The 26,917-nt window shown below is 37.1% G+C and overlaps 1 protein-coding gene across 2 annotated transcripts in view; it reads left to right on the top strand.

Moving 5' to 3' along the window:
• Positions 1-26,917, top strand: part of LOC136864067 (prolyl 3-hydroxylase 2) — a 540,144-nt gene that overhangs the window by 495,076 nt on the left and 18,151 nt on the right. For both annotated transcript variants that reach the window (XM_067140608.2, XM_067140609.2), the window contains exon 11: positions 11,912-11,990. In XM_067140608.2, the coding sequence (XP_066996709.2) occupies positions 11,912-11,990 (79 nt within the window). The remainder of the gene's footprint in view (positions 1-11,911; positions 11,991-26,917) is intronic.

The following is a 26,917-nucleotide window of genomic DNA, read 5'->3' as shown; positions in this document are numbered from 1 at the left end:
GGCATTTTTTGTTTGTTTGGGTAGAATAGTAAGGTTGTAGTGAAATTAAGACACAACTGGTGCAGGGATCTAAAGGGCAAGATGGCCACTATACATTGCTCTTATGCAACTAGGTCTCGGGAGCTGACGCAGGGCTACAGGGCAAGATGGCTGTTACACATTGATCTTATGGGAATAACTCTGCGGAGATGGAACAGTACAACCTCAGGGTCTATTTTTTTAACAAGTTGCTTTACGTCACACCAACACAAATAGGTCTTATGGCAACAATGGGTTAGAAAAGGGCTAGGAGTGGGAAGAAATCGGCCATGGCCTTAGATATTTAGATATTTTTAGATATTTTATTGCTTCCACCATCAAGTACAGAAAATGTACACTAGGTATTGTCAGTATTAATAAAAATAATCTATAGATGATATCTTAGCCATAATGCCTGAGTCATTAGAAAAATTATTTTAGCTACCTATATTAGGTCAGTTTTCAAAATACCACATTCTAGATACTCTTCTACACTATAAAATGCCTTTTTCCTTAAAGACTGTGACAGTGCCCTGTTAAATGCACTATTGTCTAATGTTTGAATAGGTAGTGGAAGCTTATAGTACATCTTAAGCTGTTGATAACAGTGGCTGTTTGTGATTTTACTAAGCCTGGAATAAGGAGTATCCAGATCATTCTTGTATCTTGTGTCGTGCATGTGAACTGTAGATCTTTCTTTAAATTCGGAAAGATTCTCTTTCACATGCATAATATTTGTGAGAATATATAAACAGGGATCTGTCATAATTTTTAGGCTCACAAAGGAAGTTTTATAGGAGTCTCTAAATTCTAATCCAGCAATTAGATGGACTGCCTTTTTCTGCCAAATAAATACATTATTTGATGCAGGACAATTGCCCCATAACCTGATCCCATACATTATATGAGGGTGAAAGAAAGCATGATAGGATGCAAGTAGCATATCCCGACTGATGCAACTTTTCAGTTTCCGCAACAGATACCACACCCTGGCTAATCTCTTACAGAGTTCTGATGTACAGGTAAGGTACAGCCCCAACATTTGTCTGGTGTGAAAATGGGAAACTACAGAGAACCATCTTCAGGGCTGCCAACAGTGCCACTGTCTCCTGAATGTAATCTTACAGATGCACACCCCTCACCATACGGCCAACTCGCTCGGTTCTCAGGGCCTGTGATAAGAGTACTGAACAAGATGGCTGGAATACACTACTGTTATGGGAGTAACTCTGGGAAACTGCCACATTGGCTAATGTGTGTATATTGGCTCTTTTGGGCTCTTATAGGAGGTACAGGACCACTGTGCATGCACCGTACCCCAGAGAGTGAAGTCTGTTAGCTCACTCAGTTGACTCTTTCATACAAAGTTGTGGGTTCAATCTTTCCTAAAGAAGGTAGTGGTCATATTTCTGAGCTTGAGTTCAAAGGTTCAATTCTTGTTACATTCTGGTAATTCTGTTACCAGAGAGGTCTTTAAATAAGAGAGCTTACTTGATAGCTGTTGTGGATTGTACTTTTGTAGCACAGTAGGATGATCTACATACGTAAGGGTACTAGTTGCCAGAACTGAGAATAGATGAGACATGCATGGCCTGCCTAATGTGTTGGAAGTGCAACACTAAGGGAACTCATCAGTATCAGGAGAGCAGGAGTTTTGTACAAGTTACTTAGAAACTGTGAAGTCTCTAAAGTTCATGGTAGTGACTTGTTCAGCATATCCTGTCTTCCTGCATGTCGCAGACTTTGCATACTATATCCTGAGCTACTATAACCTGTACATGTGCCCTGAGCATAGATGTGCTTCTGAGGCATGTGGATAGGTAGATAGACAGATAGATAGATTTATTTATCATCAGCGGGTTATTTACCGAATTGTAGATGATTCAATAAAAAATATACAACAAAAACTCCTTAAATAAATAAAACTAATATCCTAAAATAATTGCCAAGTTAAAACTAAATCTAGAGACATTTATATACATATATTTACAACACATTAAATAAATAAAAATGAATCTCCTTAAATAATTGCCATGATTAAATCAAATCTAGAGACATTTATGTACACATCTATCCAGTTAAGGGGGGATGTAGACAGAGTGGAAGGAGTACCTTTGGTTGTAGGGCTAAAACAGATGTTACAGACGTGAGAATTGGTATTTGGAATCCCCTTACAAAATAAAGAAACAAGGCATCACTGGGATATGTGTTTAATTGACTGTACAGTTGAAGGTGTGCCATAAAACTAGTCTGTCTACAATATGTATCCATTTATACAGGTGAAAAGTTATTTGTTGCCTAATGGCAACAGTACGCAATAGAGGGTTAAATAAATAAAAATGAATCTCCTTAAATAATTGCCATGATAAAATCAAATCTAGAGATATTTATGTACACATCTATCCAATTAAGGGGGGTGAAAGAATTGAAAAATTTATTGAATTATTTGTATGAGGATACTTATATATTATGAAAAGTTAAGTTGATACAGATGTGAAAATTGGTATTTGGAATCTCTTTTAAAATAAAGAAACGTGCATTTTAGTGGGAAAATAAACTTGCGAGGGGAGGAGGAATTGAATTCCTTTTATGAGGACACATATCTTGAAAACAGAAGATGTTACAGTTATGATAATTGGTATTTTGAAGCTCCTTTATAAATAAACACGTATTTTTTGTTTTTGGAAAATTTACTTAAGGAGGGAGGGTGAAAGGAAGTTAAAACATTGAATTCTTTTTATGTCGATACTTACATCTTAAAAACTGATGGTTACAGATGTGAAAATTGGTGTTTGGAATCTCTTTTAAAATAAACAAACACGCATTCTGGGGGGGAATCAACTTAACGGGGGGTGAGGAGAAAAAACAGTTGAATTCTTTTTGTGAGGATACTTATATCACAAAAAAAAAGATGTTACAGACGTGAGAATTGGTATTTGGAATCCCCTTAAAAAATAAAGAGACACACATTTTTTGGAGGAAGGGAATCAGCTTAATGGGCTGGGGTGAAATAGGAGTTGAATTCTTTTTATGAAGATATATATATATCTCAAAAACTGAAGATGTTAGAGGCATTTGTATTTGGAATCTTCTTTCAAAGTAAGGAAACACGTGTACTTTTGACTTTGGAAAATCCACTTAAGGGAGCTGAATGAACAGAAAAGTGTGTTGAATTCTTTGCATGAGGATACTTATATCTCAAAAACTGAAGATGTTACAGACATCAAAGTTAGAATTTGGAATCTCCTTTAAAAACAAGGAAACACACTTTTTTTTTTCTTTTCGGAAAATCGACATAAGGGGTGTGGGGTTGAAAATAAGTAAATAAGAAGTTGATATATGTTTATGAGGATACTTTATTTTAAAAACTGAAGCTGTTACAGACGTGAAAGTTGGTATATTGAATTTTGTTTCAAGATAAAGTAAAAAGTATTTTTGTTTGTTTTCGGAAAGCCCACTTAAGGCGGGAGAGGGGTGGAGAGAAGTGAACAAGAAAAATTTGAATTGTTTGTATGAGTATGCATTTATCTCAAAAACTGAAGGTGTTACAGACGTACAGACATGAAAACTGGCATTTGGAATCTCCTTTAAAAATAATGAAACACGTATTTTTTATGTTTTTGGAAAATCCAGTTAGGGGGCTGAAAGGAACTGGAAAAGCGGGTTAATTTTTAAAATGAGCACCGGAGTATCTGCATTATATGTCAAAAACTTAACATGTTAGAGACAAGAAGCTTGGTATTTGGAAAGTCCTCTAAAAATACAGGAACATGTACCTTTTTGTTTTTGGAGAAGGCACTTAACGGGGGGTGAAAAGAAGTGATAAATAGATGAATTATTTTTTATGAGGATACTTATATCTTGAAAACTGAAGATGTTAAAAGATGTGAAAAATTTGTATTTGGAATCTCCTTTAAAAATAAACCAACATGCTTTTTTTGGAGGGGGGAGGGAATCAACTTAACGGGCTAGGGTGAAAAATGAGTTGAATTAATTTTATGAGGACACTTATATCTCAAAAACTAAAGCTGTTACAGACGTGAAACATAGTATTTGGAATCTCCTTTAAAAGCAAGTAACCACACTTTTTTTTTCTTTTTGGAAGATCGACGTAAGGGGTGTGGGGTTGAAAATAAGTAAATAAGAAGTCGATATATGTTTATGAGGACACTTTATTTTAAAAACTGAAGCTGTTACAGACGTGAAAGTTGGTATATTGAATTTCGTTTCAAGATAAAGAAAGAAGTATTTTTTTGTTTTCGGAAAGCCCACTTAAGACGGGAGAGGGATGGAAAGAAGTGAAGAAGAAAAAGGTGAATTATATTTATGAGTATACATTTATCTCAAAAACTGAAGGTGTTACAGACGTACAGATATGAAGACTGGTATTTGGAATCTTCTTTAAAAATAATGAAACACGTATTTTTTTGTTTCAGGAAAATCCAATTAAGGTGCTGAAAAGAATTGGAAAAGCGGGGGAATTTTTTAATTGGTACGGTATATCTACATGATATGTCACCGGGCGAGTTGGCCGTGCATTTAGAGGTGCGCGGCTGTGAGCTTGCATCCGGGAGATAGTGAGTTCGAATCCCAATGTCGGCAGCCCTGAAGATGGTTTTCCATGGTTTCCCATTTTCACACCAGGCAAATGCTGGGGTTGTATCTTATTTAAGGCCACAGCCACTTCCTTCCAACTCGTAGGCTTTTCCTATCCCATCGTCACCATAAGACCTATCAGCGTCGGTGCGACGTAAAGCCAATAACAAAGAAAACACTATATGTCAATAAATTTAACATGTTAGAGATAAGAAACTTGGTATTTGGAAAGTCTTTTAAATATACAGGAACATGTACTATTTTGTTTTTTGGAAAAGGCACTTACGGGGGGTGAAACAAAGTGAAAAATTGTTGAATTATACGAGCTATTTATGAGGATACTACCCTTAGATCTTAAAAACTGAAGATGTTACAGACATGAAAATTGGTATTTGGAATCTCCTTTAAAAGTAAAAAACATGTATTTTGGTTTTTGGAAATGGTTCATGGTGTGGCCTACTGTAGTCACGTCCTAGTTCATGAACCATGGGCAACGGCTGAGTGGCGTAGTAAGTCGTCCTGAGAGTCGGGATACTAGTTGCTATGTAATGGGAGTGGGCATCTCGCACATATTCTGAGTAATGGCCCTCCTTGTGCTCAGGAGGCTAGGACTATACAATTCACCGGTGGTTCATAACCCGTTAGAGGAGAGATCCTCACTTGGACTATGTGTAAGTAGGGTAGCATCCTGCTTCATGAATTTACCGAGCTCAGAACATTTTAAGCAAGCCTCGGACCTATGGGAGTAACAGAGTCCCCTCCCATTTGACAGCTGAGGTACTCCTTGGAAAAAACTTGGTGAACAAAATGGAATTCGATGGTGTGCTAACAATATTAATGGGACTTATGGAAGAAAGAAAGTAGAACTGGCTGAGTCAGCAAAGGGGATTCATCTGGATGTGCTAGGAGTAAGTGATATTCGGGTAAGGGGAGATAACGAGGAAGAGATAGGAGATTATAAAGTGTACTTGACGGGTGTTAGAAAGGTAGGGGCAGAGTCTGGGGTAGGGCTGTTTATCAGGAATACCATTGCATGTAACATAGTTTCTGTTAGGCAGGTAAATGAGCAAATGATGTGGATAGATTTGTCAGTTGGAGGAATTAGGACTAGAATTGTCTCTGTGTATTCACCATGTGAGAGTGCAGATGAGGATGAAGTTGACAAGTTTCATGATGCATTGAGTGACATCGTGGTCAGGGTCAACAGCAAGGATAGAATAGTGCTAATGGGCGATTTCAATGCGAGAGTTGGGAATAGAACTGAAGGATACGAAAGGATGATTGGTAAATGTGGGGAAGATACGGAAGCTAATGGGAATGTTAAGCGTTTGCTGGACTTCTGTGCTAGTATGGGTTTAGCAGTTACGAATACATTCTTCAAGCATAAGGCTATTCACTGCTACACATGGGAGGCTAGGGGTACCAGATCCATAATAGACTATATCTTAACCAACTTCGAATTCAGGAAATCTGTTATGAATCTACGAGTTTTCCGGGGATTTTTCGATGATACAGACCACTATCTGATCTGTAGTGAACTAAGTATCTCTAGACCTAGGGTAGAGAAAGTGAAATCTGTCTGCAAACGAATAAGGGTAGAAAGTCTCCAGGATGAGGGAATTAGACAGAAGTACATGGATATGATTAGTGAGAAGTATGGAACAGTAGACAGTAAGCAGGTTCAGGATATAGAAAGTGAAGGAATGGCATACAGGGATGCTGTAGTAGAAAGAGCAAGGGAATGTCTAGAAACAACTGTGTGTAAAGATGGGAAAAGGCGAACATCTTGGTGGAATGATCAAGTAAGGGCAGCTTGTAAACGTAAAAAGAAGGCTTATCAGAAATGGCTCCAAACAAGGGCTGAGGCAGACAGGGATTTGTACGTAGATGAAAGAAACAGAGCGAAACAAATAGTTGTTAAATCCAAAAAGAAGTCTTGGGAAGATTTTGGAAATAACCTGGAAAGGCTAGGTCAAGCAGAAGGGAAACCTTTCTGGACAGTAATAAAGAATCTTAGGAAGGGAGGGAAAAAGTAAATGAACAGTGTTTTGAGTAATTCAGGTGAACTCATAATAGACCCCAGGGAATTACTGGAGAGGTGGAGGGAATATTTTGAACATCTTCTGAATGTAAAATGAAATCTTCCTGGTGCTGTTGCGAACAGCCAAGCTCATGGAGGGGAGGAAAATGATGTTGGTGAAATTATGCTTGAGAAAGTGGAAAGGATGGTAAATAAACTCCATTGTCATAAGGCAGCTGAAATAGATGAAATTAGACCTGAAATGGTGAAGTATAGTGGGAAGGCAGGGATGAAATGGCTTCATAGAATAGTAAGATTAGCATGGACTGTTGGTAAGGTACCTTCAGATTGGACAAAAGCAGTAATTGCACCTATCTACAAGCAAGGGAACAGGAATGATTGCAACAACTATCGAGGTATCTCATTGATTAGTGTACCAGGCAAAGCATTCACTGGCATCTTGGAAGGGAGGGTGCGATCAGTCGTTGAGAGGAAGTTGGATGAAAACCAGTGTGATTTCAGACCACAGAGAAGCTGTCAGGATCAGATTTTCAGTATGCGCCAGGTAATTGAAAAATGCTACGAGAGGAATAGGCAGTTGTGTTTATGTTTCGTAGATCTAGAGAAAGCATTTGACAGGGTATCGAGGGAATAGATGTTCGCTATACTGTGGGAATATAGAATTAAAAGTAGATTGTTAAAATCAATCAAAGGCATTTATGTTGACAATTGAGCTTCAGTGAGAATTGATGGTAGAATGAGTTCTTGGTTCAGGGTACTTACAGGGGTTAGACAAGGCTGTAATCTTTCACCTTTGCTGTTCATAGTTTACATGGATCATTTGCTGAAAGGTATAAAATGGAAGGGAGGGATTCAGTTAGGTGGAAATGTAGTAAGCAGGCTGGCCTAAGCTGACAACTTGGTCTTAATGGCAGATTATGCCGAAAGCCTGCAGTCTAATATCTTGGAACTTGAAAATAGGTGCAATGAGTATGGTATGAAAATTAGCCTCTCGAAGACTAAATTGATGTTAGTAGGTAAGAAATTCAACAGAATTGAATGTCAGATTGGTGATACAAAGCTAGAACAGGTCGATAATTTCAAGTATTTAGGTTGTGTGTTCTCCCAGGATGGTAATATAGTAGGTGAGATTGAATCAAGGTGTCGTAAAGCTAATGCAGTGAGGTCGCAGTTGCGATCAGCAGTATTCTTTAAGAAGGAAGTCAGCTCCCAGACAAAATTATCTTTACATCGGTCTGTTTTCAGACCAACTTTGCTTTTTCCGGAGCGAAAGCTGGGTGGACTCAGGATATCTTATTCATAAGTTAGAAGTAACGGACATGAAAGTAGCAAGAATGATTGCTGGTACAAACAGGTGGGAACAATGGCAGGAGGGTACACAGAATGAAGAGATAAAGGCTGATTTAGGAATGAACTTGATGGATGAAGCTGTATGCATAAACCGGCTTCGGTGGTGGGGTCATGTGAGGCAAATGGAGGAGGATAGGTTACCTAGGAGGATAATGGACTCTGTTATGGACGGTAAGAGAAGTAGAGGTAGACCAAGACGATGATGGTTAGACTCAGTTTCTAACAATTTAAAGATAAGAGGTATAGAACTAAATGAGGTTACAACACTAGTTGCAAATCGAGGATTGTGGCGACGTTTAGTAAATTCACAGAGGCTTGCAGACTGAACACTGAAAGGCATAACGGTCTATAATGATAATGTAATGTATGTATGTTGTTTTCAGAAAATACATTCAGATGGGGGTGGCGGAAGTGCTGATCAAGGGGTTGAATTCTTTTTATGCGGATACTTATATCTCAAAAACTGAAGATGTTAGAGCCATGAGCATTTGTATTTGGAATCTTCTTTCAATGTAAAGAAACATGTGTTCCTTTTTTTCCTTTTGAAAATCCACTAAAGGGAGATGAATGAACTCAAAAATTAGTTGAATTCTTTGTATGAGGATAGTTATATTTCAAAAGCTAAAGATGTTAAAGGCGTGAAAATTTGTATTTGGAATCTCCTTTTAAAATAAAGAAACACGCACATTTGGGTAGGTGGGAATCAACTTAATGGGTAGGGAAAAGGGGGGGGGTGAAAAAGAAGTTGAAATACTTTTATGAGGATACTTATAACTCCAAAAATGATTTTGTATTTCCTTTCAAAATAAAGAAACACATATTTTTGTTTTCGGAAAGTCCACTTAAGGCGGGATATGGGTGGAAAGAAGTCAAGAAGAAGAAGTTGAATTATTCTTATGAGTATACATTTATCTCTAAAACTGAAGGGGTTACAGACGTACAGACAAGAAAACTATTATTTGGGATCTCTTTTAAAAATAATGAAACACATATTTTTTGTTTTCGAAAAATCCAGTTAAAAGGCTGAAAAGAATTGGAAAAGCGGGTGAATTTTTGAAATGAGTACCGGTATATCTACATTATATGTCAAAAACTTAACATGTTAGAGACAATAAAGTTGGTGTTTGAAAGTCCTTTGAAGATATATTAACATGTACCTTTTTTGTTTTCGGAGAAGGCACTTAATGGGGAGTGAAAAGGAGTGAAAAATAGTTGAATTACAGGGGTTTTTATGGGGATACTAATATCTTAAAAAGCAGAAGATGTTACAGACGTGAAATTTGGTAATTGGAATCTCCTTTAAAAAAACATGTATTTTTGTTTTTGGAAAATACACTTAGATTGGGGTGGAGGTGGGGGAAAGACTGATGAAGGGGTTGAATTCTCTTGATGAAGATACTTATGTATATATCAAAAACTGAAGGTGTTACAGATGTGGGAATAGGTATTTGGAATCTCCTTTAAAATAACGAAACATGTAATTTATTATTTCTTCGACTTGAGAGAAGTCTGTTTCTCACATGTACAATTCTATGTCGCATGGTCATCTTAGCCCCAAAAGGTAATACCACAGACATGGTTTACAAAGAATTTCTGCAGTAAATGAAACTCAGTTTTTGGGTGAAGTAACTTTCAGGTAATGTCTTGGTAGAATGACGAGGAACGATTACTTTGATCAAATTACAAAATCCACACAAGTGAAGCCGCGGGTAATTGCTAGTCTATATATATAAAATAACTTGTCCTGACCGACCGACCCAAAACTACTGGACATAAAGAAATGAAATTTTGGGAATACATTCATATTAACATGTAGGTGCTCGCTGAAGGAGGATTTTTGGATATTCCATCGCTAATGGGATGAAAAGGGGGGTGAATTTTTAAAATGAGGATGTCTATATCTCAGAAATATAAAAGGTTACAGACGTAAAAACTGGTATTTGGAATTACCTTTAAAAATTAAAAAACACGTATTTTTGTGTTTTTGGTTAATCCGATGAATAAGGGGTGAACAGGAGTGAAAAACGGTGTGAATTTTAAAAAAGACTATATCTGCAATTTATCTCTGACACTAACATATTACAGATTTGAAAACTGGTATTTGGAATTTCCTGTAAAATTAAAGAAACATAAATATTTTATTTGGAAAATCCACTGAAGGATAAAAGGGGTTGAATTTTTAAAATTAGCGTATCTGCAGTATATCTCAAAAACTTAACATTTTGCAGATGTGAAAATTGCTATTTGGAACCTCCCTTAAAAATAAGGAAACATGCCTTCTTTTGTTTTCGGAAAAACCTTAACAGGGGAGGGTGTAAAAGATTTGATTGCTTTGTGCAGAAAATCAACACCAACTGGAGGGGACTGGGTGTTAAATAATGCCTGCCACTCATTTGGAGCTCCTTATTCCATTGTGATCACTATTCGGTTGCTGCATTAAAGTTTTTGTGCTATTTTAACTGGTGGAATCTTGGTTATAGGCGTCCTAAGTCTAAAGCTGTATCTTCATGGATGGGGAGTGCTATGTTTGTTGATAATTTTTTGTACTCTTGGACTAAGTTCTTCATTCTTCTTATTCTAGAGGTTCTATGTGGCTAAGCATGGGCAGCCAGAAAAGAGAAATGGATTTCACTAAGCTGCTGATAATGCATTGTCTGATTTAAGACCGTATCTACCTTATTTGATGTGCGGACTGTTCATCCACACAGAAAAGCAGTATTCAGCTTCAGGAAAAACCAACTCCAATGCTTAGGAGTGAAGAGTTGATTCAGAAGCTCCCTGTATAACCCAGCAAGTTTGTGGAGGATGGGTATTTGTTGTCCTAAGTTTAGGATACCTAGATACTTACAATGATCCCCAAAAGGAACTTTCACCCCATCAACGCAGTAATTAAAACTGAGAGGACTTTTCCTATTTGTGAAACTCACAACATGACTTTTAACCCTGACTTTCAATACGGAAAAAATGAGGTTAGTCTCTTACAACATACCACTTAGTCAAGCAGCTCATCTTCTTTCTCACAATTCTTCCCAGTCCAAACTTTGCAACATTTTTGTAACGCTACTCTTTTGTCAGAAATCACCGAGAACAAATCGAGCTGCTTTTCGTTGGATTTTTTCCAGTTCTTGAATCAAATAATCCTGGTGAGTGTCCCGTACACTGGAACCATGCTCTAGTTGGGGTCTTGCCAGACTCTTATATACCATCTTCTTTACATCCTTACTACAACCCCTAAACGCCCTCATAACCATGTGCAGAGATCTGTACCCTTTATTTACAATCCCATTTATGTGATTACCCCAATGAAGGTCTTTCCTTATATTAACACCTAGATACTTACAATGATCCCCAAAAGGAACTTTCACCCCATCAACGCAGTAATTAAAACTGAGAAGACTTTTCCTATTTGTTAAGCTCACGACCTGACTTTTAACCCTGTTTATCATCATACCATTGCGACGCTGTCCTACATCTTGTTCAGCGCGGGGGCAGTTGATACTGTGGCGGAGTCCTTGGAGAGGTCTGCAGCTGGGGTGACCGGGAGCTCCTCCGCAATGTGGTCGTCAGCTGCCGGTAGTGCTGAGGGGACAGGACGGGACGGGATTGTCCAACTGAGAGCCCATGCCGCACAAGGGTGAAATACTGATAATTTTTGGTGATTGAGTTTACTGAATTTTATTTAGCTACCTCAACTGGAAGCTGTATTCTTGAAATAGCTTTGTTTCATATACTATTGTTTCAGTAAAATCTATGACTTTAAATGTTGGATATATCTACTAAGTTACTCAAATACAACAGCAAAATATAGTAAAGTGAAAATGTTAGTTTCTTCATTTTAGTTTATTTTGCATCCCTTCAGATTCTTTCTTTTCTTTTTTTCTTTGCATTATTTTTCTCTCTTTTCAGTGCAATCATATACTTGAATGATGATTTTGAAGGAGGAGAATTCATATTTGCTGCAGACATTAAGGCAAAGAATGTTCAGGTATGATCCAATATGATATGTATTTAACTTGTTGCTTATTTTACTAATTAAGCTGCACTTCGTCAAATAAACATTATTTATAAATTTTAAATTGCTCTCTTTTACAACTCATGTGTAAATATACACACATGTTTATGCATAAGCCAACAGAAAATGAACACAATATAATGGAATTTTGATTAACACAAGCATATGACTTTTTATGGTTTTAGCTCGCTTGGCATGTGCCAAGTTTTCTTGGCACTCAGCTTCCTACTCTTCAATCAGAAATTTTGAATCAACTTTGTTGTCCACTTCCGTAGCGTAACAGTTAGCACTATTAGCTGCCATCCTCGTAGGCCCGGGTTCGATTACCGGTACTGCCAGAAATTTAAGAATGATACTAGCAATCAGTGAATACTGATCTGCATTTAGGGCAGTCGCCCAGGTGGCAGATTCCCTATCTGTTGCTTTCCTAGCCTTTTCCTAAATAATTTCAAAGATATTGGAAATTTATTGAACGTCTCCCTTGGTAAGTTATTCCAATCCCTAAATCCCCTTCCTATAAATGAATATTTGCCCCAGTTTGTCCTCTTGAATTCCAACTTTATCTTCATATTGTATCTTTCCTACTTTTATAAATGCCACTCAAACTTATTCGCCTACTAATGTCATTCCACGCCATCTCTCCGCTGACAGCTCGGAATATACCACTTATGATATACTAACAATTTGTTGGTTATTTTGATCCACCTTTTCAATACAAATTACAGTTTGTGTTGCTAAGTTGTAATGTTACAACACTAATTAGCTGGGACATGTTTCGCTTTTATTCACAAGCATCATCAGCCTATACAATTGCCTCAAGGTTTGTCATATTTGGGTTGTTGTTACAAATTTCATTACATTGAATGTAAATCTAATTTCAGTGATAACAATATTTAAAACAAGAATAATATACACATTAAAAATTATGACAGTATGATTTGCAATGTTAAAATGGATTAACTCTTAATTCTAAAACACATTGACGTCCAAAACACAGTTTTTACAGTTTGAAAATTTGGCTAAAAATTGTTTGCAATGTTAAAATAAAATTGATTCAACTATAATTTGGCATTAAAATTTGAGTCATAAATATAAATATAAATATTGGATGTTAATATATAGGAGCCATAGTTTCTGAAGTGCGTTGGTTTCTAGAATACAGTAACATTTCAGTATTGAGAATTTTAGTTAAGAATTGTGCTCTCTAAATAATGTTATTTAAAAAGACTGTAATTTTGCATTATGCGTGATTAGTCATGATGATAATCTAGAATTGAAGTCTTGAGTTCGTTGGAAAATGGCTTCTAGATTTGATGAGGCTTGCTGCTGCAGTTTGGCAATTTGATCAGAGGAAGTATTGACATATTTAATTCTTGTTTGTAGCGACCAGACTCTCCGTTGGAAGTTGATTGTTTTGATGTAAGTTATGGTTAAAAGGGGCTTCAATCCAAATTTTGAGTACCGGTATCTGATTATGTTTCTTTCGATTTATGGAATGGAAGAAGCATCCCTTTGTCTGCTGCTACAGAATCTTGTGGGCCTTATTGCGTTACTGTGACTATTGTCTGTTGGATTGAAGCCCCTTTTAACCATAACTTACATCAAAACAATCAACTTCCAACGGAGAGTCTGGTCGCTACAAACAAGAATTAAATATGTCAATACTTCCTCTGATCAAATTGCCAAACTGCAGCAGCAAGCCTCATCAAATCTAGAAGCCATTTTCCAACGAACTCAAGACTTCAATTCTAGATTATCATCATGATTAATCACGCATAATGCAAAATTACAGTCTTTTTAAATAACATTATTTAGAGAGCACAATTCTTAACTAAAATTCTCAATACAGAAATGTTACTGTATTCTAGAAACCAACGCACTTCAGAAACTATGGCTCCTATATATTAACATCCAATATTTATATTGATAGTTGAATCAATTTTATTTTAACATTGCAAACAATTTTTAGCCAAATTTTCAAATTGTAAAATCTGTGTTTTGGACGTCAATGTGTTTTAGAATTAAGAGTTAATCCATTTTAACATTGCAAATCATATTGTCATAATTTTTAATGTGTATATTATTCTTGTTTTAAATATTGTTATCACTGAAATTAGATTAACATTCAATGTAATGAAATTTGTAACAACAACCCAAATATGACAAACCTTGAGGCAATTGTATAGGCTGATGATGCTTGTGAATAAAAGCAAAACATGTCCCGGTAAATTAGTGTTGTAACATTACAACTTAGCAACACAAACTGTAATTTGTATTGAAAAGGTGGATCAAAATAACCAACAAATTGTTAGTATATCATAGCATAGTTCAATACGGGTCTAATAATGAGATTAGTTACATGTAACATACCACTTAGTCGAGCAGCTCTTCTCCTTTCTCTCAATTCTTCCCAACCCAAACATTGCAAAATTTTTGTAACGCTACTCTTTTGTCGGAAATCACCCAGAACAAATCGAGCTGCTGTTCTTTGAATTTTTTCCAGTTCTTGAATCAGGTAATCCTGGTGAGGGTCCCATACACTGGAACCATACTCTAGTTGGGGTCTTACCAGAGACTTATATGCCCTCTCCTTTACATCCTTACTACAACCCCTAAACACCCTCATAACCATGTGCAGAGATCTGTACCCTTTATTTACAATCCCATTTATGTGATTACCCCAATGAAGATCTTTCCGTATATTAAAACCCAGATACCTACAATGATCCCCAAAAGGAACTTTCACCCCATCAATGCAGTAATTAAAACTGAGAGGAATTTTCCTATTTGTGAAATTCACAACCCGACTTTTAAACCCGTTTATCAACATATCATTGCCTGCTGTCCATCTCACAACATTTTCCAGGTCACGTTGCAGTTGCTCACAATCTTATAGTTTATTTATCACTCTATAGGGAATAACATCATCTGCAAAAAGCCTTACCTCCGCTTCCACTCCTTTACATATATCATTTATATATGTAAGAAAACATAAAGGCCCGATAATACTGCCTTGAGGAATTCCCCTCTTAATTATTACAGGGTCAGATAAAGCTTCACCTACTCTAATTCTCTGAGATCTATTTTCTAGAAATATAGCAACCCATTCAGTCACTCTTTTGTCTAGTCCAATTGCACTCATTTTTGCCAGTAGTCTCCCATGATCCACCCTATCAAATGCTTTAGACAGGTAAATCGCGATACAGTCCATTTGACCTCCAGAATCCAAGATATCTGCTATATCTTGCTGGAATCCTACAAGTTGAGCTTCAGTGGAATAACCTTTCCTAAAACCGAACTGCCTTCTATCGAACCAGTTATTCATTTCACAAACATGTCTAACATAATCAGGAAGAATGCCTTCCCAAAGCTTACATACAATGCATGTCAAAATTACTCGCCTGTAATTTTCAGCTTTATGTCTATCACCCTTTCCTTTATACACAGGGGCTACAATAGCAACTCTCCATTCATCTGGTATAGCTCCTCCGACCAATCAAATAAATACTTCAGATATGGTACTATATCCCAACCCATTGTCTTTAGTATATCCCCAGAAATCTGATCAATTCCAGCCGCTTTTCTAGTTTTCAATTTTTGTATCTTATTGTAATTGTTATCATATGTAAATTTTATTACTTCTTTGGCCTTAGTCTCCTCCTCTATCTCGACATTATCCTTGTAACCAACAATCTTTACATACTGCTGACTGAATACTTCTGCCTTTTGAAGATCCTCGCATACACACTCCCCCTGTTCATTAATTATTTCTGGAATCTCCTTCTTGGAACCTGTTTCTGCCTTAAAATACTTATACATACCCTTCCATTTTTCACTAAAATTCGTATGACTGCCAATTATACTTGCCATCATGTTATCCTTAGCTGCCTTCTTTGCTAGATTCAATTTTCTAGTAAGTTCCTTCAATTTCTCCTTACTTCCACAGCCATTTCTAACTCTATTTCTTTCCAGTCTGCACCTCCTTCTTAGTCTCTTTATTTCTCTATTATAATAAGGTGGGTCTTTACCATTCCTTACCACCCTTAATGGTACAAACCTGCTTTCGCATTCCTCAACAATTTCTTTAAATCCATCCCAGAGTTTGTTTACGTTTTTATTTACCGTTTTCCACAGATCATAGTTACTTTTTAGAAACTTGCTCATGCCTGCTTTATCAGCCATATGGTACTGCCTAATAGTCCTACTTTTAAGACCTTCCTTTCTATCGCATTTATTTTTAACTACCACAAAAACAGCTTCATGATCACTAATACCATCTATTACTTCAGTTTCCCTATAGAGCTCATCTGGTTTTATCAGCACCACATCCAGGATATTTTTCCCTCTGGTTGGTTCCATCACTTTCTGAATCAGCTGTCCTCCCATATTAACTTATTTGCCATTTGTTGGCCATGCTTCCTGTTGTTCGCATTTCCTTCCCAATTGACATCTGACAAATTCAGATCTCCCGCTACAGTCACATTTCTTTCCATGTCGTTTTCCACATAGCTGACTATCCTATCAAATAATTCCGAATCCGCGTCAGTGCTACCTTTTCCCAATCTGTACACTCCAAATATATCAAGTTGCCTGTTATCTTTAGAAATGAGCCTTACACCTAGAATTTCATGTGTCTCATCTTTAACTTTTTCGTAGCTTACAAATTCTTCTTTCACCAGAATGAACACTCCCCCTCCCACCATTCCTATCCTATCTCTACGATACACACTCCAGTGCGGTGAGAAACTTTCTGCATCCATTATATCATTTCTCAGCCATGATTCAACTCCTATTACAATATCTGGTAAATATATATCTATTAAATTACTTAATTCTATTCCTTTCTTTACAATACTTCTACAGTTCAACACTAACAATTTTATGTCATCCCTACTTGATTTCCAGTTCACTGTTCCCTTATTACCACTCCCTAGGCCATCCCGTTTCAATCAATCAATAAATCAATCAATACTGATCTGCATTTAGGGCAGTCGCCCAGGTGGCAGATTCCCTATCTGTTGCTTTCCTAGCCTTTTCCGAAATGATTTCAAAGAAATTGGAAATTTATTGAACATCTCCCTTGGTAAGTTAATCCAATCCCTAACTCCCCTTCCTATAAATGAATATTTGCCCCAGTTTGTCCTCTTGAATTCCAACTTTATCTTCATATTGTGATCTTTCCTACTTTTATAGGCTCCATTCAAACCTATTCGTCTACTAATGTAATTCCACGCCATCTCTCCGCTGACAGCTCGGAACATACCACTTATTGAAATAATAACATTAAGTTATTTATTAGACCACCTAATCAATAACTTAATGTTATTATTTCAATCTACATCATCAATACGGACCAAAAATGATATTTATTACATGTAACATACCACTTAGTCGAGTAGCTCTTCTTCTTTCTCCCAATTCTTCCCAACCCAAACATTGCAACATTTTTGTAACGCTACTCTTTTGTCGGAAATCACCCAGAACAAATCGAGCTGCTTTTCTTTGGATTTTTTCCAGTTCTTGAATCAGGTAATCCTGGTGAGGGTGCCATACACTGGAACTATACTCTAGTTGGGGTCTTACCAGAGACTTATATGCACTCTCCTTTACATCCTTACTACAACCCCTAAACACCCTCATAACCATGTGCAGAGATCGGTACCCTTTATTTACAATCCCATTTATGTGATTACCCCACTGAAGATCTTTCCTTATATTAACACCTAGATACTTACAATGATCCCCAAAAGGAACTTTCACCCCATCAACGCAGTAATTAAAACTGAGAGGACTTTTCCTATTTGTTAAACTCACAACCTGACTTTTAGCCCCGTTTATCAACATACCATTGCCTGCTGTCCATCTCACAACATTTTCGAGGTCACGTTGCAGTTGCTCACAATCTTGTAACTTATTTATCACTCTATAGAGAATAACATCATCCGCAAAAAGCCTTACCTCCAATTCCACTCCTTTACTCATATCATTTATATATATAAGAAAACATAAAGGTCCGATAACACTGCCCTGAGGAACTCCCCTCTCAACTATTACAGGGTCAGACAAAGCTTTACCTACTCTAACTCTCTGAGATCTATTTTCTAGAAATATAGCAACCCATTCAGTCACTCTTTTGTCTAGTCCAATTGCACTCATTTTTGCCAGTAGTCTCCCATGATCCACCCTATCAAATGCTTTAGACATGTCAATCGCGATACAGTCCATTTGACCTCCAGAATCCAAGATATCTGCTATATCTTGCTGGAATCCTACAAGTTGAGCTTCAGTGGAATAACCTTTCCTAAAACCGAATTGTCTTCTATCGAACCAGTTATTAATTTCACAAACATGTCTAATATAATCAGAAAGAATGCCTTCCCAAAGCTTACATACAATGCATATCAAACTTACTGGCCTGTAATTTTCAGCTTTATGTCTATCACCCTTTCCTTTATACACAGGGGCTACTATAGCATCTCTCCATTCATCTGGTATAGCTCCTTTGACCAAACAATAATCAAATAAGTACTTCAGATATGGTACTATATCCCAACCCATTGTCTTTAGTATATCCCCAGAAATCTGATCAATTCCAGCCGCTTTTCTAGTTTTCAACTTTTGTATCTTATTGAAAATGTCATTGTTATCATACGTAAATTTTATTACTTCTTTGGCCTTAGTCTCTTCCTCTATCTCGACATTATCCTTGTAACCAACAATCTTTACATACTGCTGACTGAATACTTCTGCCTTTTGAAGATCCTCACATACACACTCCCCTTGTTCATTAATTATTCCTGGAATGTCCTTCTTGGAACCTGTTTCTGCCTTAAAATACCTATACATACCCTTCCATTTTTCACTAAAATTTGTATGACTGCCAATTATGCTTGCCATCATGTTATCCTTAGCTGCCTTCTTTGCTAGATTCAATTTTCTAGTAAGTTCCTTCAATTTCTCCTTACTTCCACAGCCATTTCTAACTCTATTTCTTTCCAGTCTGCACCTCCTTCTTAGTCTCTTTATTTCTCTATTATAATAAGGTGGGTCTTTACCATTCCTTACCACCCTTAAAGGTACAAACCTGTTTTCGCATTGTTTCCGTGAATGTACCTCCCTATTACCCTTCCAAACAAATTTCCTAACTTATACGTACCACTGCGGTTTAAATGAAGGCCATCTGAGCGCAGATCCCTATCTCCTACCCACCCATTAGAATCTAGAAATTTCACTCCCAGTTTCCCACATACCCACTCCATAGTCTCATTTAAATCCCCAATCACCCTCGAGTCAGTATCCCTCCTGCGCAGTATTCCACTGATAACAATCTCCGCTTTCTTAAACTTCACCCGTGCTGCATTTACCAGATCCCACACATCTCCAACTATGTTGGTACTTATATCAGCTTGCCTTACGTTGTTGGTACCAACGTGAAACACTACCACCTTCTCCTTCCCCTCCTCCCTCTCTTCTACTTTCCTCAACATCTGCCTCAACCTAATTCCTGGATATCACCCTACCCTGGTACCCTTTCCTCCACACACTTTCCCCACGTGTCTAACGATGGAATTCCCCATGACCAGAGCCTCAACCCAACCCACCTCATTTGATCCCCTCCCCTCCTGGTCAGCCCTATCTTTCCTGATAGCTGCAGAAGCTACTTCCTCCTCCCTTTTCTCTTTCCCATGCCCCTGTTCCACCTGTCTTTTCCTATCCTCTACTCTACATTTCCCTTCCCTACATTTTCCCTTCCTCCTACTTCCACACATCTCACCAACAGTTCCCTGTCCCTCATCTTCCCTCTGAGAAAAGGGAGGAGGAAGTAGGTTCTGCAGCTATCAGGAAAGATAGGGCTGACCAGGAGGGGAGGGGATCAAATGAGGTGGGTTGGGTTGAGGCTCTGGTCATGGGGGATTCCATCGTTAGACACGTGGGGAAAGTGTGTGGAGGAAAGGGTACCAGGGTAGGGTGATATCCAGGAATTAGGTTGAGGCAGATGTTAAGGAAAGTAGAAGAGAGGGAGGAGGGGAAGGAGAAGGTGGTAGTGTTTCACGTTGGTACCAACAACGTAAGGCAAGCTGATATGAGTACCAACATAGTTGGAGATGTGTGGGATCTGGTAAATGCAGCACGGGTGAAGTTTAAGAAAGCGGAGATTGTTATTAGTGGAATACTGTGTAGGAGGGATACTGACTGGAGGGTGATTGGGGATTTAAATGAGACTATGGAGTGGGTATGTGGGAAACTGGGAGTGAAATTTCTAGATCCTAATGGGTGGGTAGGAGATAGGGATCTGCGCTCAGATGGCCTTCATTTAAACCGCAGTGGTACGTATAAGTTAGGAAATTTGTTTGGAAGGGTAATAGGGAGGTACATTCAAGGAAACGGGATGGCCTAGGGAGTGGTGATAAGGGAACAGGGAACTGGAAATCAAGTAGGGATGACATAAAATTGTTAGTGTTGAACTGTAGAAGTATTGTAAAGAAAGGAATAGAATTAAGTAATTTAATAGATATATATTTACCAGATATTGTAATAGGAGTTGAATCGTGGCTGAGAAATGATATAATGGATGCAGAAATTTTCTCACGGCACTGGAGTGTATATCGTAGAGATAGGATAGGAGGGTGGGAGTGGGAGTGTTCATTCTGGTGAAAGAAGAATTTGTAAGGTACGAAAAAGTTAAAGATGAGACACACGAAATTCTAGGTGTAAGGCTCATTTCTAAAGATAATAGGCAACTTGATATATTTGGAGTGTACAGATCGGAAAAAGGTAGCACTGACGCGGATTCGGAATTATTTGATAGGATAGTCAGCTATGTGGGAAACGACATGGAAAGAAATGTGATTGTAGCGGGAGATCTGAATTTGCCAGATGTCCATTGGGAAGGAAATGCGAACGACAAGAAGCATGGCCAACAAATGGCAAATAAGTTAATATGGGAAGGACAGCTGATTCAGAAAGTGATGGAACCAACCAGAGGGAAAAATATCCTGGATGTGGTGCTGATAAAACCAAAGACTTTAATATTACTTATCTAGACTCACAGAGCGCGCTGGTGCTATGCGGAAAATTGAATATCTTCGCGCATCGCCATGTTGCGGGCGCTTCAGTTTTGAATGCATGGTTAACACGTAGTGATGTTTACAGTTTCTTGTGTGTTTTTCATGGTGATTCCTATCGGTTAGTGGGTCTGTGGTTGTGTTATGTGATAAAGTGATAATTTGTAGTATTGACAACTATTTTAGTGATGAGTGCGAGCTTACATTGATTGGCGATATTAAAGGAGAGCAGGCCTAAGTGAAGCCGTAAGTGCGGAGTGGAGAAATATTCACGATGTTGACCTCTTGTGCAGCTTTCAATTGCACAAATCGGTATCAGAAAGGATCTGGTATTTATTTTCACAAGTGAGTAGAAATTGAAATGTTATAAAATTACCATAATCGAGAATGGGCTACAGAGTGGTGGATTCAGGTATGTATGGACGTGGCATTCTCAATGTTTAGGCTTCTTCTTCTTGGCGTTTTTCATTTCATTACGGGAAGTTCTTAAGAACTAAACAGCTATTCTGAAAAAGCGCACATTTTGTTCTTACAGACTGTGTACCCGTATTAAAATTTCGATAAACACGGGCCTAGAATCCGAAAAATATGATTGATAAAGCTTGGTAATCCCATCTATTTTTAGGTCAAATTATGGCTTCAGATTGTTAACAATTATCAGAAAAATGATTTATTGATATCATTACCCATGTTTTCACATCTCCTTTATAATAAAAGAATTGTTAAGTATGCTGTTCCAGAGAAGTTTGACTAGGCTGACTACTTTGCACTAGAAAACACTAATCAAACTACCTATTTAACTGTTATATTCGTATATGCTTAATATTCAAGCTCCTGTGTCTTCTTCCTTATGTGAATCATAATGTTCCTGTAATAAAAAGTTAGAACACATTTTAATTTGTGCTCAGGAAATCTCCTTTCAGTTCGAGTTTATGAAATCATTAGGGCTAATATTGGTATTTAAGATGAGAATAGTATGAGAGGGAATTTTGCAACCTAAATGATATATTATTCCTCTCTTAAATTTAACCAACTGGTAAAAATATATTTAATTCCGAGAAACTTAAACTAAGCTAGGTATTCTTTTCATTGTTAGATACATGTAGAATTATGAGGTAGAGCAGTACTAGTGTAATGAGTTTTTTCAGGAAGAATATTTTCAAAAGGTAAAATAATGAGTGAAATGTGAATGATTGCTGGCTCCACCACTCTGTTCTGAAATATATCACATGAGGTTCTATTTATGAAGCAGAAGAATATACTGTGATAAATCACTTGGAGGATGTTCTGTCATTGTACCAGGAATGGTTGAGAAAAAAAGGAGGAGATAGAAATATATACATTTCTTTGATTTCGAATACATGGCTATTATTTTTAGACATATTGCTTACAGATTTCCATTGAATAAGCCTGAACTTCTGTCAAAGTGGCTAGTTGCTGTTAAAGGAGACAAGTTTTTTCCAACTTATTTGCATATACTATGTTCAATTCACTTCACAGAAGTAAGTTTTTGGCAATCTGAAGGGAACAAAATTCTAAAAGATGATGCATTTCCAACACTGTTTGACTTTCCAGATTATCTACAAAAAGTACTTGTAGTTCGAGTAATTTGGATTAGATATTGTATTTCTTCATTTTAATTTTTTTTTTTTTTATCAATGATAAGTTTTTTCTTATGGTAGACCCAATAGGTCTATTTATTTTTTTCAGACTGAAAAGGCTCCCTGTAGGATTTTAAAAAGGAAGTTAGATTTTGGAGAGACAAATCAACAGAATAACACCATAGATCCCAGTCCATGTAGCAATTCAGTCAGTACTGTTACACAGTGCATTTCATCTGAGCACATTTATTTTAGTGCAGGAAGCCCCACAAAACATAAAAATCTCAGCATATCTCAGTAGATTTTAGATAGCTATTTTCCAAACCATATAGAAATCATAACTGAAGTATACTCATCCTGATATACTATTTCACATCCTAGAAATAATAAAAAAGAAAAATGTCACTCAGATGGAAATTAGTAAAGTAAGCAAAGTTACTTGTGGTGAACACTGGGCATAGCTTTATTTTTTACAGATTTCTGCAGTCATGTACCTTTTCAACAATCTGTTCATAGTACTGAATAATATCTGCTGTGATTATTCATCAGAAAGAAACGATATGGCATGTAACTTTCATAGAATCTATTTCACAGGTTTTCTTTTTGCCAATATTACAGATTCTTGCTTTTGATACAACTGTTTGTAAAAACTGTAAATATTGAAAGAATTGATAGATTACTGATGTTCTCCAGTCTCCTATGTCACAGGTAAGAGATTGGTTTTCTCCTCATGATCTGGAAATCATACTGAAGTTGTAAACTGCTGTGATTTGAAAATGTCTTGGTATTTTCATGAAAACTTAACTGCTGAGTGTAGGATTTAATTGCATGTGTCTATTCCGAATATGCAAACAAATCAGTTACAAACATGATCATTATAGTAGGCCTAATGTGAGCTACATATTCTTTCTTGAAAATTATTAATTTAATGTACTGGTATACAATGTTTTCTGTTTTTGGAGAGTGTTCTCTAAATTTAAGACATGTGTTTATCTACGTAGGTATATATTTACTATCATTACTAGTGTATTTTGAAGTCTTCTTATCCAGTTTTCTAAATGTTTTATTACGTCTGTTACTTCTAGGCCAGCTATCTAAATGATTTGTGGAGATTTGTTCAATAACAATGCAAATGTGTTCAGTTTGTAAGAATAAGTATCATTTCCGTGTTATTACCGTCTTGATTCTTGTATATTTATTGCGTGTATTCATGTTAATCGGTGTAGGTTGTGCCGTTTATTATTAATGCATTAGGATCTGGAAATAGCTAAGTTTCCCTGATGCTTGGAAAGAAATATTTCCGTACGGATCTTCTGCTTTTGCTTTCTAAAGCGGCACCTTTTAAACATTTTATTTTGGATGTATCTAATTAACATCTTTTCTTACCGTGTTATCCTGTATCGCAGGAATAAAAATAACCTGTCGACAGGTGTTTTCATTTGTGCGTAATTGAAGTTAATGCATGAATTCCATACTACGGTCTCATCGGCGAGCTACAGAGTGCCCGCAACATGGCGATACGCGCATGGACAGCTCTTCCCCAGTCACACTCTACTGCGCAGCCAGCGGTGTAGGGCCTTGGATAAAACCAGATGAGCTCTATAGGGAAACTGAAGTAATAGATGGTATTAGTGATCATGAAGCTGTTTTTGTGGTAGTTAAAAATAAATGTGATAGATAGGAAGGTCTTAAAAGTAGGACTGTTATGCAGTATCATATGGCTGATAAAGCAGGCATGAGGCAGTTTCTAAAAAGTAACTATGATCGGTGGAAAACGGTAAATAAAACTGTAAACAGACTCTGGGATGGGTTTCAAGAAATTGTTGAGGAATGCGAAAACAGGTTTTGTACCATTAAGGGTGGTAAGGAATGGTAAAGACCCACCTTATTATAATAGAGAAATAAAGAGACTAAGAAGGAGGTGCAGACTGGAAAGAAATAGAGTTAGAAATGGCTGTGGAAGTAAGGAGAAATTGAAGGAACTTACTAGAAAATTGAACCTAGCAAAGAAGGCAGCTAAGGATAACATGATGGCAAGCATAATTGGCAGTCATACAAATTTTAGTGAAAAATGGAAGGGTATGTATAGGTATTTTAAGGCAGAAACAGGTTCCAAGAAGGACATTCCAGGAATAATTAATGAACAAGGGGAGTGTGTATGTGAGGATCTTCAAAAGGCAGAAGTATTCAGTCAGCAGTATGTAAAGATTGTTGGTTACAAAGATAATGTCGAGATAGAGGAGGAGACTAAGGCCAAAGAAGTAATAACATTTACATATGATAACAATGACATTTTCAATAAGATACAAAAGTTGAAAACTAGAAAAGCGGTTGGAATTGATCAGATTTCTGGGGATATACTAAAGAATGGGTTGGGATATAGTACCATATCTGAAGTACTTATTTGATTATTGTTTGGTCGGAGGAGCTATACCAGATGAATGGAGAGTTGCTATTGTAGCCCCTGTGTATAAAGGAAAGGGTGATAGACATAAAGCTGAAAATTACAGGCGAGTAAGTTTGACATGCATTGTATGTAAGCTTTGGGAAGGCATTCTTTCTGATTATATTAGACATGTTTGTGAAATTAATAACTGGTTCGATAGAAGGCAATTCGGTTTTAGGAAAGGTTATTCCACTGAAGCTCAACTTGTAGGATTCCAGCAAGATATAGCAGATATCTTGGATTCTGGAGGTCAAATGGACTGTATCGCGGTTGACCTGTCTATAGCATTTGATAGGGTGGATCATGGGAGACTACTGGCAAAAATGAGTGCAATTGGACTAGACAAAAGAGTGACTGAATGGGTTGCTATATTTCTAGAAAATAGATCTCAGAGAGTTAGAGTAGGTGAAGCTTTGTCTGACCCTGTAATAATTAAGAGGGGAATTCCTCAAGGCAGTATTATCGGACCTTTATGTTTTCTTATATATATAAATGATATGAGTAAAGGAGTGGAATCGGAGGTAAGGCTTTTTGCAGATGATGTTATTCTCTATAGAGTGATAAATAAACTATAAGATTGTGAGCAACTGCAACGTGACCTCGAAAATGTTGTGAGATGGACAGCAGGCAATGGTATGTTGATAAACGGGGTTAAAAGTCAGGTAGTGAGTTTCACAAATAGGAAAAGTCCTCTCAGTTTTAATTACTGCGTTGATGGAGTGAAAGTTCCTTTTGGGGATCATTGTAAGTATCTAGGTGTTAATATAGGGAAAGATCTTCATTGGGGTAATCACATAAATGGGATTGTAAATAAAGGGTACAGATCTCTGCACATGGTTATGAGGGTGTTTAGGGATTGTAGTAAGGATGTAAAGGAGAGTGCATATAAGTCTCTGGTAAGACCCCAACTAGAGTATGGTTCCAGTGTATGGGACCCTCACCAGGATTACCTGATTCAAGAACTCGAAAAAATCCAAAGATAAGCAGCTCGATTTGTTCTGGGTGATTTCCGACAAAAGAGTAGCGTTACAAAAATGTTGCAATGTTTGGGTTGGGAAGAATTGAGAGAAAGAAGAAGAGCTGCTCGACTAAGTGGTATGTTACAAGTAACTATTCTCTCTCTAGTTTTAAACTCTCAAATATTCATGTTTAACCACATTTTAATCTTCAAAAACTTTTAATTTTTTTTAACACACTTTAGTGCATTATCGTTGTTTTAGATGTTATTGTATAATGTTTTATGAAATCGTTATTCATAATTTATAAGATTAGAAAGACTCCATATGTATTATTTTTGAGATTGATATAGGCTGATGATGCCCGTATGTATTATGTGTAAAATATTAACCATATGAAATAGTGGTTTATATTGTATTGTATTGAACAGGTGGACTTAAAAAAATATTGTAATAATATTCGAGGCATAAGTGGTATGTTCTGAGCTGTCAGCGGAGAGATGGCGTGGAATGACATTAGTATGATATAGATGTTGATTCCCATAGGGAATCTGAAATATTTGTCCTGAATGAGTAAATTTATAATACCAATATAAATGGTCCGTTATTGGACATTACAAATTTTCCAGCTAACTCATTCCTGGTTGCCAGCGTTTCGCCCTTGTGTGCTAGGGTGGGCTCATCAGTTGGTACCTAGCACACCTACCAATACGCTGGCTAGTGCATACCGTGGAGGCCACTGCGTGAGCTAACTGGAGCCACCGGCAGTGCCAATGCACAAAGAGACTTTGTCCCATCACTAAAAATTGATGCCTGCTTGGCCATCAGATGA

Source organism: Anabrus simplex, chromosome 2 (genome assembly GCF_040414725.1).
Source record: "Anabrus simplex isolate iqAnaSimp1 chromosome 2, ASM4041472v1, whole genome shotgun sequence".
Classification (NCBI taxonomy): domain Eukaryota; kingdom Metazoa; phylum Arthropoda; class Insecta; order Orthoptera; family Tettigoniidae; genus Anabrus; species Anabrus simplex.
The sequence above is the reverse complement of the archived record's forward strand: the minus strand, read 5'-3'. Positions and strand labels throughout refer to the sequence as shown.